The sequence below is a fragment of the Felis catus genome, chromosome B1, assembly GCF_018350175.1.
Source record: "Felis catus isolate Fca126 chromosome B1, F.catus_Fca126_mat1.0, whole genome shotgun sequence".
NCBI classification, from domain to species: Eukaryota; Metazoa; Chordata; class Mammalia; order Carnivora; family Felidae; genus Felis; species Felis catus.
In genome coordinates, this window is record NC_058371.1 from 17,465,497 (window position 1) to 17,484,662 (window position 19,166).

At 39.8% G+C, this 19,166-nt stretch overlaps 1 protein-coding gene across 10 annotated transcripts in view; it reads right to left on the reverse strand.

Moving 5' to 3' along the window:
• The window catches only part of FAT1 (FAT atypical cadherin 1), a 133,770-nt gene that overhangs the window by 73,217 nt on the left and 41,387 nt on the right, over positions 1-19,166 (reverse strand). For all 10 annotated transcript variants that reach the window (XM_045055240.1, XM_045055238.1, XM_045055242.1 and 7 more), the window contains one exon: positions 4,475-4,789. In XM_045055240.1, coding sequence (XP_044911175.1) covers positions 4,475-4,789 — 315 coding nt within the window. The remainder of the gene's footprint in view (positions 1-4,474; positions 4,790-19,166) is intronic.

Sequence of the window (19,166 nt, forward strand, 5' to 3'; positions counted from 1 at the left end):
AGACAGGAAAAATGAAAGCCTTTTAAAGTTTAGTTCACAAGCAATTTTAAATTGGGGGAGTTATATTCCTGAATTATCACAAGGCTTTAACCTGTAGATTTCTCTGTCTCCCAAGGTCTGTGAACTCCCCTGCTTCCACGCAAAGTTTAAGTCTGAAATCCTCCGCAGAAATGTTTATAAACTGCTGATCTTTCTTCTTTTGTATCTGATAGTGCCTGCTAAATTTTTAGCTCTTAGTTCTCTTTCATTTTATTTCACAAAAATGAAGCTAAACTTGGTGACCACTTGTGCAGTAAAAAACGTATGCAAGTATGCTGTTTAAACAAGCCTGTGAGGCATCATTTACAGGTGCTCATTCCAGTCTTTATGTTCTTGTATAATCTCTTAACCAGTCCTTTTTCACAGGCTCAGGGTCCTGCACCCTATGCCCTAATGCTTCCGAAACATAATTCTGAGATCCCACTTCTCTTTCTATGGTTAAATTTGTAAATGGCCCAATTGTTCTTTTTTAATTTACTTACTTTTTGGTCTTTATTTTATTCATGTTTTCATCACGATAAATGGACTCTTTAATCCTCATCACCAACTTCACCCACCCTGCACACACCTCCACTCTGGTAACCATCAGTCTGTTCTCTATAGTTAAGAGTCTATTTTTTGGTTTTTTTCTTTTCCTTTGCTCATTTTGTTACTTAAATTCCACATGAGTGAGATCATATGGTATTTGCCCTTCTCTGACTTACTTAGCTTATCATGACACTCTCTACCTCCATCCATGGTATTGCAAATACAATATTTCATTTTTCATAGTGAATTAATATTCCTGTGTGTGTATGTATGTGTGTATCACTTCTTTATCCATTCATCTCTCAATGAACAATGGGAACCTTCCATAATTTGGCTACCGTAAATAAAGTTGCAATAAAAATAGGGGTGCGAGTATCCCTAGTGTTTTTATATTTTTAGTGAATAAGTGTTTTTGTTGTTGTTGTCGTGGTTTTGTATTTTGGGGGTAAATACCCAGTAGTGCAATTGCTGGATCATCGGGTGGTTGTATCTTTAAATTTCTAAGAAACCTCCGTACTATTTTCCACAGCGGCTGCACCAGTTTACATTCCAACCGACAATGCCAGAAGGTTCCTTTTTCTCCGCATCCTTGCCAACACTTTTTGTTTCTTGTGTTATTGATTTTAGCCATTCTGACAGGTGTAAGGTACCATCTCATTGTACTTCTGACCTGCATTTCCCTAATGATGAGTAATGTTGAGCATCTCTGCACAGATCTATTGGCCATCCAGAGGTCTTCTTTGGAGAAATGTCTGTCCACGTCTTTTCATTTTGTTAACTGGACTATTTCGTTTGGGGGGTACTGAGTTGTATCAGTTCTGTATATATTTTGGATACTAGCCCTTTATCAGACAGGTCATTTGCGAATATCTTCTCCCATTCTGTAGGTTGCCTTTCAGTTTTGCTGTTTCCTCTGCTATACAGAACCTTTTTATTTTGATGTAGTCCCAACAGTTTACTTTTGTTTCTGTTTCCCTTCCCTCAGGAGACACATCCAGAAAGGAACTGCTACGGCCCATGTCAAAGAGGTTACTGTCTGTGTTCTCTTCTAGGATTTTTATGGTTTCTGGTCTCACATTTAAATCTTTAATCCATTTTGAATTGATTTTTGTGTACTGTATAAGAAAGTGGTCCAGTTTGGACAACACCATTTGTTGAAGGGACTGTCCTTTTTCCTTTGAATATTCTTTCCTGCCTTGTTGAAGACTGACCGTATAGTTGTGGGTTTCTTTCTGGTTTTCTATTCTGTTCCTTGATCTGTGTGGCTATTGTTGTATACTGTCAAAACAATACTGTTTTGATTACAACAGTTTTGTAATCTAACTTCAAGTCTGGAACTGTGATGCCTCCAGTTCTGTTATTCTTTTTCAAGATTGCTTTGGCTATTTGGGGTCTTTTGTGGTTCCATACAAATTTTAAAAGGACTGTTCTAGCTCTGTGAAAAATGCTGTTGGTATCGTGATAGGGATTGCAATGAACGTGTAGACTGCTTTGGGTAGTATAGTCATTTTAATAATACTTGTTCTCCTAATCCATGATCATGTAATGTCTTTCCATTTCATTGTGTCATCTTCAGGGTCTTTCATGTTTGACAGTTTTCAGAGTACAGGTCTTTCACCTCTTTGCTCAGTTTTATCCCTAGGTAGCTCATTATTTTGGGTGCAACTGTAAATGGGGTTGTTTCCTTAATTTCTCTTTCTGCGGCTTCATTATTGGTGTATAAAAATGCAACAGATTTCAGTACATGGATTTTGTATTCTGTGACTTCACTGCATTAGTCTATCAGTTCTAACAGTTTTTTGGTGGAGTCTTTAGGGTTTTCTATACATAGCATCATGTCATATCTGCAAATAGGGAGAGGAGAGTTTTACGTCTTCCTTACTAATTTGGATTTATTTCTGTTTGTTGTCTGATTGCTGAGGGCAGGACTTCCAGTTCTATGTTGAAAAAAAGGGATGAAAGTGACATCCTTGTCTTGTTCCTGACCTTGGGGGAAACAAGGACTCATCAAGGATGATACTAGCTGTGGATTTTTCAACCAAGGACTTTATTATGTTGAGAGATGTTCCCTCTAGATCTACTTCGCAGAAGGTTGTTACCATGAATGGATGTTATACTCTGTCAGCTCAATCATTCTTAATAATTAATTACTAGCTTTATAAGTATCCAAACCTCACTCTTATTCTCTAGCAGAGACACATCAAAATTTAGCCAAAGAGCTAGACCATAATTAACCCAAGTAAAACTAACTCTCATACATTCAAAATAAATCTCGTACTTACATTTAATTTTCAACAATCAAGACAGACTCTATGAACGACAACGTTTAATTTTCAACAATCAAGACAGACTCTATGAACGACAAAAGGTTAAAAAAAACCAACATTTTAACATGCTTTTTAAGAGACAATACATACATACTGATCTACCTGGTATCTTTGTACAGTCATTTTGGTAACAGATGCTGACCTCAAGCTTCCTTCTACCTTAAGAACTGCTTTCTTTTGGGGCAGCTGGGTGGCTCAGTTGGTTAAACATCCAACTTCAGCTCAGGTCATGATCTAATGGTTCGGAGTTCGAGCCCTGCATAGGGCTTTGTGCTGACAGCTCAGAGCCTGGAGCCTGCTTAGGATTCTACGTCTGTCCTTCTGTCTGCCTGTGTCTGTCTGTCTGTCTCTCTCTCTCTCTTTCTGCCCCTCCCCTGCTTGCTTGTGCTCCCTCTCAGAAATAAATAATAAAAACATTTAAAAAATTTTTTTAAAAAGAATTGCTTTTAAGTTTAACAAAGAACATTATGAAATAAGAATGGTAAGGATAGGAGATAATGGTAAGGGATAGCAAAGACTGGTAAGGAAGCAGAGAATGCCTCCTTAATTTTGATTTGTGCTTATCATACTTCCTTAATGTATCAAATAGACAACCCACTGACTCAACGGGCCAACTCACCTAGAATAAGGGAAGACAAAATTAGCAAACACAGGATGGAGGTATGTACATATATTTCAGCCAATCTCCCTCTTCAGAACGTTCTGTTAGCCACATTCTACCATAAAGTGCCACATCACTGAAACATCCCTAAGCTCAAAGGCCAGTGATCTGTTTGATAAGAAGTTTCATTTCCCGCAAATAAACCGTCTTCTCAATTCATATGGTGGTTCTGTTTTAATGGTGATCAAGAAATCAACGAGTACAACAAAAATGATAGCTACATGGAAGCTCTTTTCCGTGTGAAATAATGCAAAAAAGAAGCAAGAACTAAGAAAAAAACAGAGGCGCTGTCAAATCTGTAAAAGAACAGAGTAAAAGTTGACAAGGATTTTGGAAGAGGATTCTGGAGTCGAGGAGCTACCCACTTAGAAGTAGGGGGTCAGACACTGAGAAAACAGAAAGGCAACTTGGTGTATCGCTCAGGAAAGCAACAGCTGCCAGGCTGAAAATCGCTTAATCTTGATCCCCCACTGCCTACAGAGACAGAACACTGCTCGACGGAAAAACTCCAAAACCACACAGAAAAATACTGAATTGTCAAATAAATTCCTGTGATAATTCTTCGTAAAAAGCAGAGTTCAGAAAATGGGAATACTTAGCGGCAGCACAACTTGGAGGAAGTTTAGGATGTATCAGTAATTTAGGAGCTGTTACTGAAACACTATTTGTTTTTTAACCTGGAAGTGAAATTCTACTAATGAGCAAAGTCATAGAACAGCTTCATAAAAACAATTTCAAACAATTTCAAAAAGAAACACAGCATTTGGACTAAATTTTCATCAGGAAATAAAGCCTTATTTTGAATAACCTGAAAAGGAAACAATTTACAAAAATAAAGTGGTAAATTAAGAAAATTCTTCATTTCCCCATAACAAGAAGCGTAAGCATGAACCTTTCACATAATACCATTAACACATACCTGTTTTAGGATGTATTGAAAAGAATCCTTGTGGATTTCCACTTGTAATTTTGTAGGTCAGCTTGTCATTAGAGCTAGAATCTGCATCAAATGCCTCTATTTGGACCACAGATACATCCTTGGGAGAATTTTCTATTATTTCTGGGTAATAAACAGGCTCTGATGTCTGTGGGGCGTTGTCATTGACGTCCTCGACCTCTATGTAGATCTCTATAAACGATGAGAGAGGCACGACACCCCGATCAGCTGCATAGACTGTTAGCCAGTAATGGGAGGTGGACTCCCGGTCAAGTCCGTCTGAGGTCTCTATGACACCTACAGAGAAAGAAGAAGACACGTCAACAACAACCACAAACTGCCACTTTGACCAAGTGTCAACCTCACTAACAACTCTCACTTAGCAAAGTCTTATGTGTCATCAGAGCCGCACGACCCTGGGCAAGTTGTCTGACTCTCTGTGCCTCTGTTCCCTTCCTATAAAATGGAAATAATTAAATGAACTAATACACACATTAACAATTAGAATAGCGTGTGGCATGTAGTATTGGCTATAAAGTCTCTGTCATTGTTGGTTTTAGGTGTCGGGCACTATGTGGACACGATACAAATATTCTATCCGTTAACTGTCCAAACAACCCAGCGAGATGGGCACTGAGAGACCATCTAACGGCCCGATGCTCTGTTTCCACAGATGAAATTTATGACCACTTGAGATTTGCTGATTTTCCCAGAGGTTCCCAGAGAAAAAATCAAAAAGCTGTGGCCCGGATCAGGGTCCCCACTCTAGCACCCCGGTACCCACGCTGCATTCACTTGTCCACTGCTATGGTTTAGACAATGAGGCTGTGGCAACACTTCTCGACACATCTCAGTTTGGAACACACCCCCCTTACGGCGGCTAACAAAACAGAGTACAGTATTTCAAAATCCAGAACAAGGGTTTGCCCAAGTCTCCTGTGCGCTGAAAGAAACCCTTCAGTTTCTTTTACTTCCCCTTAGGCAAATGGCAAGACAACCAGGGTGCTCAACACAGAAATTCTCCCGCTGCTAGGAGCTCCACAAGGGCAAAGGCCACATCCCTCTTAAATGCCAGTTTACCCTGCTCCTTACCCAGAGGCCAGTAATTATTTATCAAATGAACAAACAACAATGAATAGATGACTTAACTGAAGTTGGCACGATGTCCCTCAACTGGGATCCAAACTAGAACACGTTTCTTACTAAGTCAACTAGCGATACAGGAGTTCCGTAATTACAAAGAAGAGGGTGAAAGTGTCTGTAACGTTTTGGCCCAACCATTGAAACCAGTTGAAACCTTACTTAATCTCAGGATTAACCACTTCCCAGGATGATGATCAAGTAGAAACAGCCATTTCTCTTAGCAAATCCCACTTTTTTACTCAATGGTGTGATCCTGTCCTTTTGCTCTCCCCAAATACATCCTTGCAGTTTTTGCTTCTGAATTAATATCATTCCGAACTAATGCTATTTTTAAGGTTTCTACACTACGGTTCCAGGCTGGACTTTGGAAATCCTACAACTCTAGAATTACTAAAGTTTCCCATTTAATGCAAAATACTATGGGAAAAATAAGAGATGTCAATTTGATCTGCACTCAGAAATGAAAGAGTATTTATCTCAACCAAGCATAAATCTGTATTTTTTACTTTTTGATCATTGCATAAATTTAAATCTTGACTTATTTGAAATAATATCAGAAAAACTCATTTATTTTAAATGTCAGATAATCACATCTAACACTTCCCAAAAGACTTACAAGTTATAAATACCAAACTTAACTAAATATTAAAACGTGAAAGAGATGATCATGAAATGAGTATCACTATCCAGAAAGCATTGTAGTTATTTACAACTGTTTCTTTAATTCTTAGCAAACCGTCAAAATGGATCTGTAACACTCCTAGAAATAACGAATAAAGCCTCACAACTCTCAAATAAAAAGGAGCTAGGGGCGCCTGGGCGGCTCAGTCGGTTGAGCATCCGACTTCAGCTCAGGTCATGATCTTGCGGTCCCTGAGTTTGAGCCCCGCATCGGGCTCTGTCTGACAGCTGCTTGGATTCTGTGTCTCCCTCTCTCCCTCTCTCAAAAACAAACATTCGAAAAAAAAAACAAAAAACAAAAAACAAAAAACAAAAAACAAAAAAAGGAGATATCTGGTCTCCCTATGCAACAGAGACAACTGTCAGATAAATTCAACATGTTTTCCTTCTTTTCTGGTCCCAACATAGTCTATGCTTACTCAATCTGTCCAATAAATTAGTAAAATTCTACCTGTTTTTAGTCTGAAAGAGGGCCCTTAATGACCAAGGGAAAATAATCTTTTCCAGTTTCTCTTTTTCATCAAGGGATGCAGAGGAAGTCAGGGAATAACAACGTTTTCTCTACTAGGACTAAACATTGACAAATGAGCGTACATATGTTCCTCCTGTATTCTGCCATTAAAATGTAACATAATTCATTTGACAGGTGAAGTATTAGCAAATTTCAAGAAGACAGCTACCTGGTGCTTGTAATCCTCCTCTTTCTGGTTCTAATACTCAATAATTCATGCTGCTATCCACTTAGTATAATCGGGCCCCTCTAAATGTGATCTGCAGGCATTTAAAAACTGATAATTACAGAAACAAATTAGTTCAGTGTTTACTATATGCCACGCACTATGCTGTCTTACATGCGCTACTTTAGTCTTTACATCCAACCTGACTACACATGTGGTGTTATTATCCCCATACCGCAGATGAAAAACTAAGATTAACAGATGAACTTTCCCAGGGTCATAGCAAATGGCTGAGCTGGAATTCAGACACTCTGAATCTCTGATGTCGGTGCCAACGAAATGCCGTCAGTCTTAGGGCTAGCGTGACCAAAGCATAGTCAACAAAAATGTTTTTAATCGAGAGTGAAGAGTGCACACACGTGCACGCACGTGAGCACAAGAGGAGTAGGAGCAGACGAAGAATCCCAAGCAGGCTCCATGCCCTCAGAGCAGATCCCGGCATGGGCTTCAAACCCATGAACTGTGAGATCGTGTCCTGAGCCAAGAGCAAGAGTAGGATGCTTATCTGACTGGGCCACCCAGGTGCCCCAGCAATTAAAATACTAAATATGCGTAAGTGGGATGCTCAGATGTTCTTATTTCATGAATTCAGGACTGTATATATTTCCATCACATCGTGATTGCTAAGATGTTTATGCTTTGATGTATTTTTATTACATCCCTGTAAAAAAAAATGATTTAATACAGCTCAGAGATAACAATAAAGTGAATTTCTGACTGCCAAAGAGGAAGGAGGGCACGCTGAGTCATCCCTTCTAACCAAAATGCTCAAATTCATAACCATTCAACTCAGTTTACTGTATCTGCGATACTACAGTATTTACAAGAGAAGTACACAAAAGGCTTCACTAGCTGCTTCACATGCATGAAATCACACGACACAGACAAACTGTAAGATGTTCATCTCAGCTTCACAAATGAGAAAGAGGACAAACTTTTCCAAGCCTTAGAGTGGCTAAGAAACAGAGGAGGTGGAAGCAGGATCTCAACCCCCAGACGGGCTCCAGAGCTCTGAGTCTCCACCACAGGCTGCACTGTCATGATCACACGCTCCACGGCACCAAGGAAACTGGGGGCCATGAGGGACTGATGCCACGAGGAGAGGCTACAGGTTTTCTACTGCTTAAATAAGGGTCCTTCCCCACACTTAAAGGCGAATAAAAGAAGATTCAAGGATTCCGCTTGGTCACAGAAGTTCAGGCTGCGGTGCCTAAGTACTATTCTAACTGCTGATCGTAATTCTAAGCAGTATTTTAAAAAGTAGGTGGGAAAAGACCATACGCATGCAAAATTATTTTATGTTCTGCTTGTTCGTCTGTCTGCTCAGTCACAAGACACAGCCCCTTAAGAACCCCGGGCAGAAACTTCTGAAGCAGGCATAAAGCGCTGCACTGAGCACCATCTTCAATCTAGGGAGAGGAGACCAGTGGCCCAGGAACGGCGGGGAGCAGGGCAGAGAATACAGGAAGAGTAGCAGATCTAGCCTTGGCAGCCGCAAAAATCACAGCTATGGACTGGAAACGCCTTAGCAATCCAGCAGCTCAACTCCCTTGTTTTTAAAGAAAGTTGAAAGGATATGCCCAAGTTTACGAAAGCTAAACTGGTACGGAGTTTAGAATCCAGAATGAGGCACGTCCTCGGTCAGGGGGGCTCATTAGAACTGATCATGATTTAGAGAGGTCTTGGCCTCTGAGACAACCAACAGACCCACTGACCACAAGCAGCATCCACTCTTCCGGTCACGGTGTTCGTACCCCTAGCCTTTGTCACCCTTCTCTACCAAGTGCTTCCTGTAGCCGCAAACAGCACGGATAGATGGATTTCTTCTCTAACTTCAGCAGGACCTTCATTCATAAAAGAGAATCTTCAAAATTTCACCCTGTGGACTTCGAGCCTGTACCTTCGACACCAGAAAACAACAAGTAAGCCTCCCAGCCAGCACAGAGAAATAAGCCTGCTGTGTCCATCCTCAAAACTCCAGCTCCTACTTCTACCCATGACCCTCCACCAACCAACTTCCAAAAACTACTTTTTTGCGCCCCAGGTTATAAGTTCTCCTTTCCTGAAACAAGTTTCAAGGAACCAACAAAATCTTAAATATTAAACCCTAGTTTTTCAGACACTTCTCACTAACACCTACCACAACAGTACCAACTTATTCGGCATACGTGTACGTCCACACGCACACACTCTTCATCTGTGGCCTTCCGCCTGTTTACGAACTTCTCCCCTACTTTCTCTGCCATCTCTGCTCCTATTTTTTATTTCCGCTTTCACTTTCCGAGAGAGGTAGGACGGCATGCCACCAGACGATCCCCAAGCCCAGGCTGTGAAAGACAGAAGCGGTAGCCCGGGCTTTCCACAGAGCTTCCTCCCGCCAGACAAGGAGAGATGGATGCTCTGAGAGAAAATGCCAGTGAGCACGGTAATAGGCGAGCACCACCTTTCTCATCATGAGGTTATGGCACAGAAGCAGTAGACAAGGTAGGGGTGCTGCTTCCTGATCCTGGGATGTATATTTTGAGTACAGAGACAAGTTTAGACAAGCCTGTTACACGCGCCACCCAGCAATGTTACAAGGAATCATTCCTTTGCTTTAATGAAACATGACAGAAGCAACAACGGACTAGCTTTCCAACCTCAAGAATACAATGAAGACATTTTCAAGAAAAGTTGTTAATAAGCTGAAAAATTTGAAAGAAGCCGGAAATCTGGAGCTATTAAAGTAAAAATATTTATCATTCCAAACATACCCGCTAGGATTGCAAAGCCACCACCAGATGTCACTATGGAAACTGACTTTAAATGTGCATGCAGTGGAACTAGACTGAAAGGGGGAAAAAAAATACAATGTAATTGTTAAAAAAGAGTTTGGCCGATGTGGCTGAAAATACAGCTCACAGCAAAATGTCTTTCTAGAAGATTCATCATTTTCCACAGATAGTCATTAGGTACTCATGTTGTCGTTCCATAGTCCAATTATTCAATGGGTACAAGGTACAATGCCTGGATGGCTCAGTCGGTTAAGCATGCGACGTCCGCTCAGGTCATGATCTCACAGTTCGTGGGTTTGTGCTGAGCTGTCAGCACAGAGCCTGGAGCCTGCTTTGGATTCCCTCCCTCCCTCTCTCTCTCTCTGCCCCTTCCCCACTCATGCTCTGTGTCTGTCTCAAAAATAAATAAAAAACATTAAAAAAAATTAAAAAAAAAAAAAAAACAAAGGGTACAGGGTACAGTTTGAGTACAGTTGCTCAAGCCAATGATCCTAAAGTAGTAAAGGGTTTCCAAGAATAATTAATTCCTACCATCCACCACTGATGGCTAATGATGATGTTAACTTGAATATGCCCTCAGAGGAAAGGCCAGCATTCGCTCCAGCTGACAAGGTGGAACAGGATGCTTTCAACACATTTTTAAGGCAAAAGTAAAATTATATGTAGTCACTTTACTGCCAAAAAATAATTTAACTAACTCAAATTTCCATGGCCACAGAACATCTTTCTCCCTGGAATTTTCCTATTTTCTTTGTTTAACAGGTCTTGGCCCCTTATCCAGCCCCAGTGCCAAAGTTTCAACAAAACCTTGCTATTTCAGATTCTTCAGCAACTCCAACTCAAAAATACTTATAATCTTTTTTTTTTTTTTTTTTTTTACTTTTCTGGAACCAAACTTAAGGCAGCAATTGTATGAAAAGCCTCTTTAGTCAATCACAAGAAAAACTTAAAACATAAAATAGAGTTTTGGATAATATTTTCCCTACAGACAGTAAGCGACTAACTACCCCTTCCTCCAATTCTGTAGTCTCATCATGTACAGAGTAACTCTTCTGGAGATAAATGTTTTCCCAAATATAAAAACAATACACACTAGAGATGCAATATGTATGTATCTGACATTAATCCACAAAGGTTACTCAAGTGGTTAATTTTTTCCTAATTATGGAAAAATCAGAAGTCTCATAGTTGTCATATTAAATATGCTGCTATAAGACATTCTGCTTTGAAATTACATTTAAAAAGTAGACTATGATTTCCCTATTAAAATGCAAGCCCTTTCAGGGCGGGGATGTTTTGCCAGGTAAATAGTGGGTACTTGTTAAGCATGTGTTGAAAAGAATGCCCATCATCAACAAGTTAAGTCTGAGAAACACTCACAGCCAAGAGGAGCCAGGGGAGACAGGACGACTAAATGCAAGGTAGGAGACTGGAGAGGATCCTAGACCAGCAAAAGCACATCAGGAGAAAAAAAAAAAAAAAAAAAGCTAAGGAAATATGAGTGAACCCCAGGCTGTAGTTAATAAGAATGTATCAATATTGGTTCACTAGTTACAACAGATATACTAATGTAAGATGTCAATGGGGAACTGTAGGTGTAGGAGCTATATGGGAACTGTACTATCTGCTCAATTTTTCTGCAGATCTACTTAAATTTGTTTCCTTCAAGTAATGAAACTTTTTTGAATTTATCTCATTTTCATTAAACAGTAAATTACATATGTATACATACACACATACATATGTGTGTGTATATACATATGTAAGTCAAATTAAACAAGAAATTTATAAAGAGCACAGAGAAGGGAAGCAGAGGAGGACAGAGAGGGACTCTTAAGCAGGCTCCACTCAGCACAGAGCCCAATGAGGGACTCGATCCCACAATCCTGGGGTCATGACCTGAGCCAAAATCAAGAGTCGGACGCTCAACCGACTGAACCTCCCAGGAGCCCCTCATTTTTTTTTAAGTAAGCTCTATACCCAATGTGAGGCTTGAACTCATGACCCCAAGATCAGGAGTGGCAAGCTCTACTGACTGAGCCAGCCAGGCGTCCCTGTAAATCAAAATTTTAAATGCCTGAGACCACACAAAGTAAATATCCCATGCTTTTGCTAATAAAAAGAAAGGTCAAAGTAAATAAAATCAACAGCATCCCTCATGGGCCAAGCAAACTGCTCGGCAGTTTCCTAGCACATGGAACAGTTGGATAGATGCCTCTCTGCCCTCTTACAGCTAAAGACCAAGTCAGTCATGTCGTACAATTATCTTTTCAGTTTAAAGACATGGCACTATTACCATGACCTGATCTTTGAAAATCAATGACATGCTGTAACATTTGATGAGAAGCCGTCTGTGGTTGGAATCACAGCAAGCTCAGCGAAGTGTTAATAATGATGCCGATGATTAACATTATAACCGCAAATACATATACACAGCTCATGACGTGCTGGATACTACTTTAAACACTTCTCGTAGATTAACTTATTTGATCTTTACAGTAACTCTAAGTGTTAGGTAATATGATCAACCCTATTTCACAGGGGAGGGAACAGTGTGAACAACTTGCCCAAAGTCACAGCTTGCTCATGGTGGAACTAGGATTCAATCCCAAGGAGACTGGCTTCAGATAATCATGCTGTAGCACCTCCCAGTCTCTGGCATTCTCTAATTAGAGGGAAGCAAGAAAGCAACTGAACACAGCCTGCAGTATCCAGACAAAAAGCCCTGGCTTTTTGGAATATAATGACCAGATGGGGGAAAAAAAAAAAATGGTTTTGCTGTCTTCACAACATTTGGGGTTCTAGGTGAAGTATCTGATGCTACAAAAATTTTGTTGTTCTGTGCCATTAAGACATTGAGCACATTCCGTAGTTTCAGGAGAAAAAGGAAACTAATGTAATATAAAACAGTACATATGATACAGCTTTAAAAAAAGGTATGTATATTAATTACACAGAAATGTCAGTGATCTACACGTTAAAGAAACAAATGAGAAAGAAATCTTTATGAAGTACATAAAGTATGACCTTGGTTCTGTTTACTTCTGATTTAAAAATAACAAACACAACACACAATTATACAGGCAGGGAAAGATAAAGGTCTACAAATAAACAAGGTAATGGAGAGACAATAAAGAAAATCAACTCAATGAACCGAATTTTTAAATTTCTGTAACAATGACTGTTAAGCCGTATTTAAAATGTGCATGAAAAATGACAAACCGGTAAGTACCAGCAGTCCTGTAGAGGTTGTGCTAGAATAACCTTCATATTTTATTTTCCCTTTATATTTTTAGATATACTTTCATTTCCAAGTACTTTAACGGTTTCATTTCATCTAAATAGATGGGGTAACAACAGTCTACTTAGTCTGACAGTTTCAACAATTAAAATTCAAAAGTATTTATATGTGGAACTTACAAAGTTTTAGGTAGGCCTAGGAAATTCTAAACTTCTATTGCTCAGAGGTAGGTCATAAATTAATGATTAAAAGGAAAGCTTTTTATGCAGTAACTGCCAATCTGTTTTTTCATTATTTAAACTGCCTATTTACATCATCTTAATTAAAATGGAGATCTAACAACTCTTTCCATTAAAATTGTTGCAATAACTTTAAAATTAGCTGAGGAGGCTTTCTGACTTGCAAACGTACTAAAACATATTAAGTTCATAATCAGATTTTAAGCATCATGTTTCAAGTCCAAGGATTTCTTCAGCTTTGCAAAGAGTCAGTCCCATGGCAAGTTCTGCTAAACCATGTTTTCATGCTTTGTTGAGAAATGATTCCAAATTTTGACTTCCATGTCAGAGTCATTAGTGTTGTTAATGAGGGCTTTCATGGATAAGCTCTCTTAAAGAGGATCATCCTTGGATATCAAAAGTATCACCTGAAGACATACTCATTGGATAAAACTACATACACAAGACAACCTTTGGAGGAATTAAAATTCAAAAGATACAGTTCACACACCAATGGTAATGTTTCTAGCAGTTTGTTCTGTATGTTAGAAGTTGTACAAGTTCAATATTGATTATTTTTTCCACATTCTATTTCTTGGATGCACACTCAGCAAGTGCTTTATATATGCCACATATTTAATCCTCACAGTTAATTCTGTAAGCTCGGCAGTCTTTCCTCATGCTCCGTATGCAGAGGTTTTCGAGCTGAAAAGTCACTGTTCCAGGCATTTACTCACCATAAGGGGAATACATTAATCAATGAATTCATTCGTGAATTGTCTTACCACTTAGCCATCGTTGCACTTACATATAATAACTTGATTAAGCCTCAAAAGTTAATTGCCTTGAGCTACCCAACTAGTTGCAGAGAAGAAAAAATCCAAAACCTGGCCTACTAGCTCTAGAGCCCAAAGTCCTACGCAACAGAGTACCTCCCTCTGCCTTTCTTACTCCTATGGGGTAGCAGGGCTGTGATTCAACAAGGGATGCCTGCCTCTCAAGGCCTGGCTCTTTTCTTGTAAGCCTGTGTAGGTGACCTTCATTAATCTATCTCTATTAATGAAAAGAAAAACTAACACATAACAAAAGTTTACCGGCGTTTGGCCACGGAAGGAGGAATGACAGGATTTAAAAAGTATAAACCCAACCAAACGTGGGCCAAACAGACTCCTACTCAAAGTTCAAAAATCCCATCTAAGTTTAGGATAAAAAAGGAAAAAGGACATAAAATAGGATCCAACGCTGCTCTGCATTCAGAAAGTTGGTACACAGTCGACCTTTGAAGTACATGGAAATGCAAGGATCCCCACTCATATGTGGATCTTCTCCAACAAACGCAGTATAGTGCTGTAAATGTATATTCTCTTCCTGATGATTTTAACCTTTTTATTTCTCTATGGTAATTTACTGTAAGCAAACCATATATAATACATGTAGCACAAAAATGTGTTAAATCGACTATTTATGTCATCAGTAAGGCTTCTGGTCAACAGTAGACTATTAGAAGTTTTAGGGGAGTCAACTTATATGTGCATTTTCAACCGTGAGGGGGCGCGGTCAGCGCTCCCAGTCTGCACACTGTTCAGGGGTCAACTGTATTTTCCTTCTTGCTACATGAAAGTTCAGACTAAATTTCTATTACATGCAACACAACAGGTGGTGTGTAAGGCATCCTGTGATACTGAAGATCACTACGAGGGTATCATAAGTGAGCTGTGAGCACAGTTAAAATACGGAGCAGTGGGTGGGAGATCCAGAACTCCAAATGCTAAGCCAGCTGTAAAGTTGTGCATCAGATAAAAACAGGTATTTTAAGGATCACCCCTCTTTGGAAAAAAAATCTGTGACTTTTTTTATCTAGTCCCAATATTTATTTTTTTTTTAATTTTTTTTTAACGTTTTATTTATTTTTGAGACAGGGAGAGACAGAGCATGAACAGGGGAGGGTCAGAGAGAGGGAGACACAGAATCCGAAACGGGCTCCAGGCTCTGAGCTGTCAGCACAGAGCCCAACGCGGGGCTCGAACTCACGGACCGCGAGATCATGACCCAAGCGGAAGTCGGCCGCTTAGCTGACTGAGCCACCCAGGCGTCCCTAGTCCCAATATTTAAATAACAGGTTTTTTAAGAACTTTATCCTATGATTTCCTCTTCATTAAAAATGATCTTACGTTGCTTATAGTGGCCTGGATCTTGCTAGAAATTAATCTTGAAACTGGCGTTATTGATTTACACGTTCTTTCATTCACTCAACAAACATAGGGTTCCTACTGTTTGCCAAGCATGGTATGAGGTGCTAAGGAAACCAAGAGTAGTAAAACAGGGTCCTGTGAGAAAGACAGTTAAATAAAAGAGGAGTTTATTCTATGGAACAGTGGAGAGAGAGGGGGAAGAAAGCACAAGTATTTGAGAAGGGCAACACAGTAATTTAACTACTATTTAATATTTTCTATTTGTTTTATAAATATTTTTCATACAAAGGTCAAATAAACCTTTTCTTAGGTTTATGAGCCCCTGCCTGAATTTTATGATGCAACATGTAATTAAGTTAATTAAAAAATAAATAAATTGTAACAGGAGCTCCTGGGTGGCTCAGTTAAGAGTCCAACTCTTGATTTTGGCTCAGGTCACGATCTCAGGGTTCACTGAGATCCACTGTCAGCGCAGAGCCTGCTTGGGATTCTCTCTCCGCCCTTCCCCTCCTTTCCCCCCCGCCCCGCCTCTCAATAAGTAAACTTTAAAAAAACAGAATGCACAATCCATTTTGTGAGCAGAGACAGGGAGAGGAGGCGGATATACACTAAAACGGTGGGCTACAGGGGTGAGTGATTTTTGTTAATGTTTTCCAATTTTTCTACAAGAAATACGTATGCATTACAAAACATTATTTTTGTAAACCTACACACATAGAGGATTAATCCAAAGTGTATCCAAGAGAACTTAAGAAATCTCAGAAATGTAAAAGCAACCTTTCAAAGTGAAGACTGCCTTACAGGTTTCCATAAACCGAGTAACAGCTGCCTGAAACATTTGTATTGCAGAGTATGCTTTAGCATGAAGAAGACAAGGCACTATTCAGTGATTAAAATGTCAGTTGACGTGACTCTGCCTCACGCCCAACTCCTTCCAGCGCTCCCTGGCTAAAGAAGGAAAGGAATGAGATTCCTCCGCTACAGTCAAGTATTACGCTGGCCACTGTATAAACACAGCTCTTTCCAAAAGAGACAGTTGTCTCCAGAGTCCTAGAATGCACAAGGCTCGTAGAAGAGCAAGTTTTCCTTCTTCTAAGGTTTGTTTAGGCTTCCATAAAACAGATCCTAAATACAGAAAACTGCACCTATTTATTTTTCTTAAAACAAAACCTGAGACCCACATGCAGTTCAGCTAAGCCAAAAGGCAGGCATGTTTTACACAAACTCAACGCCAGTTGAAGCAAATACCCTGTATAAACCACCCCCCCTTCCTATCACCCCAAAGTCGCGTCTTTCTCCATTTTTGATTTTAAAAAAAAGTTTTCTGTTAAATTGCATTTTAACTACAAAGCAGTTTTTCAGTTTTAAAAATTCAAATTATTTTACAAATGTAAAAGGTATAATTCAGAAGCAGTATTCACCTACTTGAAATATTCAGTGTGCTGCCAAACCCAATCCTACAAGAGCTCAGAATCCTACAGAAACTTAAGCTACGCCTCAATTTTCTCACATGGAAAATGAGGAAACCAGACGTAAGGACTAAGAGATTAGTATAAAAATAAAGGCAATTGCTGCTAATCATCTACTGTGATGCTTGAGAAACTAAAGCAAAGTCAAGATTTAGGAAGATTCTAACCAGAAGTGTAACACCTTCATCCCTAACCTCGGTGCTTCCAAGGATGTACTATTACTCCAGAGAACAAACTAGCTAACACAAACCACATTATGATGAGGCAGTGTCTGAAATAGAACTATCAGAGTCACTTAAAGAACAAGTGACTAAAATACCCCTAAGCATTCTGAACTGAATATTGTAGAGCAAAAGAAATTTAGACCTCTATGGCAACATTTTCAAATAGACAGAAGTTATTTCCAGTGATAGTAAAATCTTACATGTGCACAGCACACACCAATCCTGCTCAAGTGGCCACTGAGATCTGTCATAAGCTCTCCCCTGAACCCCAATAAAGTACAGAGGGACTTTTATGAGACATTATAAAGTCCCATTTTCAAATATGGCATGATAGTGGGAAGAATCAAATTAGAAATTTTGGGAGCAAAGACAGCATTATCAGATACTATCTCCTTCCCCACTTATTTTCATCAAATTTTGGTCAAATTTCAGCACGGTTTCAGTAGTTGCTACAGATTTAGGAGTTAAAACTAACCAAGTTCAACAGAAGTTGCTCGAATGTACCATGATTATTTAAAAGAATTTATTTAAAGCACAAACCTTATACCTATGTACCAATTAACCCTTAGTCACCACAGGTACAAAACTATGAATATCACATGGAGGTGATGAACATTAGAGGGCCTTCTTATCCAAGATCTGGGAAGAAAACCTACGATTCCCACCCAGGTGCAAGAATATGAATCACACACCTTCCAAGATTTTTTTGTTTTCCAGCCTATCAATAACTTACCTTCTGAACTGCTAAAAACTGTACATGTTTCTAACGCAAGACATTTTAGGGACCTGTACACGTAAAGACTGTTTTGAAACAAAAAACATTCTTCTGAGAGAAAAGAACTGGCTTTTAAGGATTTCCTTTAAAAGTACTTATCAACAGCAATCTTACCCAAGGGTTTATATGCAAAACCAAAGAGGAAAATTGGTTTGGCAAACCATCAAAACTGACAGGAGTGGTAAGAAAAATAGAGGAGTGGGGGCACCTGTGTGGCTAAGTCGGTTCAGCCTCCGCCTTCGAATCAGGGCATGATCTCACGGTTCATGGGTTCGAGCCCCGCACCGGGCTCTGTGCTGACAGCTCAGAGCGTGGGGCCTGCTAAGGATTCTGTGCCTCCCTCTCCCTCTCTCTGCCCCTTACCCACTTGCACTCGGTCTCTGTCTCTCAAAAATAAACATTTAAAAAAAATTAAAAAGAAAAGAAATTAGAAGAGCATTTTCCTTTACCCACTATCACAGGGGTCCTCAAGGAGCCGAGAGTCAAGTCTGGGCTGGGAAACACACTGGTAATTGGGCTTGTGGGGCAGGAAGACAGCCTCAGGAAAACAGAAGGGGGGGGTGGGGCATGCATCTACTGTAAATGTAAATGGCCCCTCCCCCGCTGAAGCGGACTGCCTGCTCCCTCCCCTGGCACTGACTGCCCTGTGCCCCCGCCACTCACCTTCAGTCATGGACCACAGGGCTGCAGGACCCTGTCCCCGTCTGTCTCCCCTACCTCCTCCTGACTTCCGGCTGCCATACAAGCTGCTTTGTATTTAGGGGGCTGCCCTTCCAAGGATCAAAAATTGCCCTCAAAAGGCTGGCTCTCCACTCTGGTCATTCAAGTCCCAGCTTACATTTCCTCCTTGGACGTCCTTCCCTGAGAACTCCATTTTACTTACTTATTTATTTTCTTTCTTTTTTTTTTAAGATTTATTTTTTAGAGAGAGAGCAAGCAGAGAAGGGCAGAGAGAGAAGGGGACAGAAGATCTGCACGGACAGCGGGGAACCTGCTTGGGAATCTCTCTCCTCTCTCTGCCCCTCTTTCTCTCTCAAAATGGTTAAGAAAATTTTTTCATCACAAAATACTGCATATAAAATTTAATAAAACTGTGTTTTCCCGTTGTTTTCAAGAGTTATAACACAGTAAGATGACTACTTAATTCCACTGTGCTAACACATAGGCATTCTGTAATTCTCTTAAGCAAATGATTCAACAAGCAAATTAATAGTTTAGTA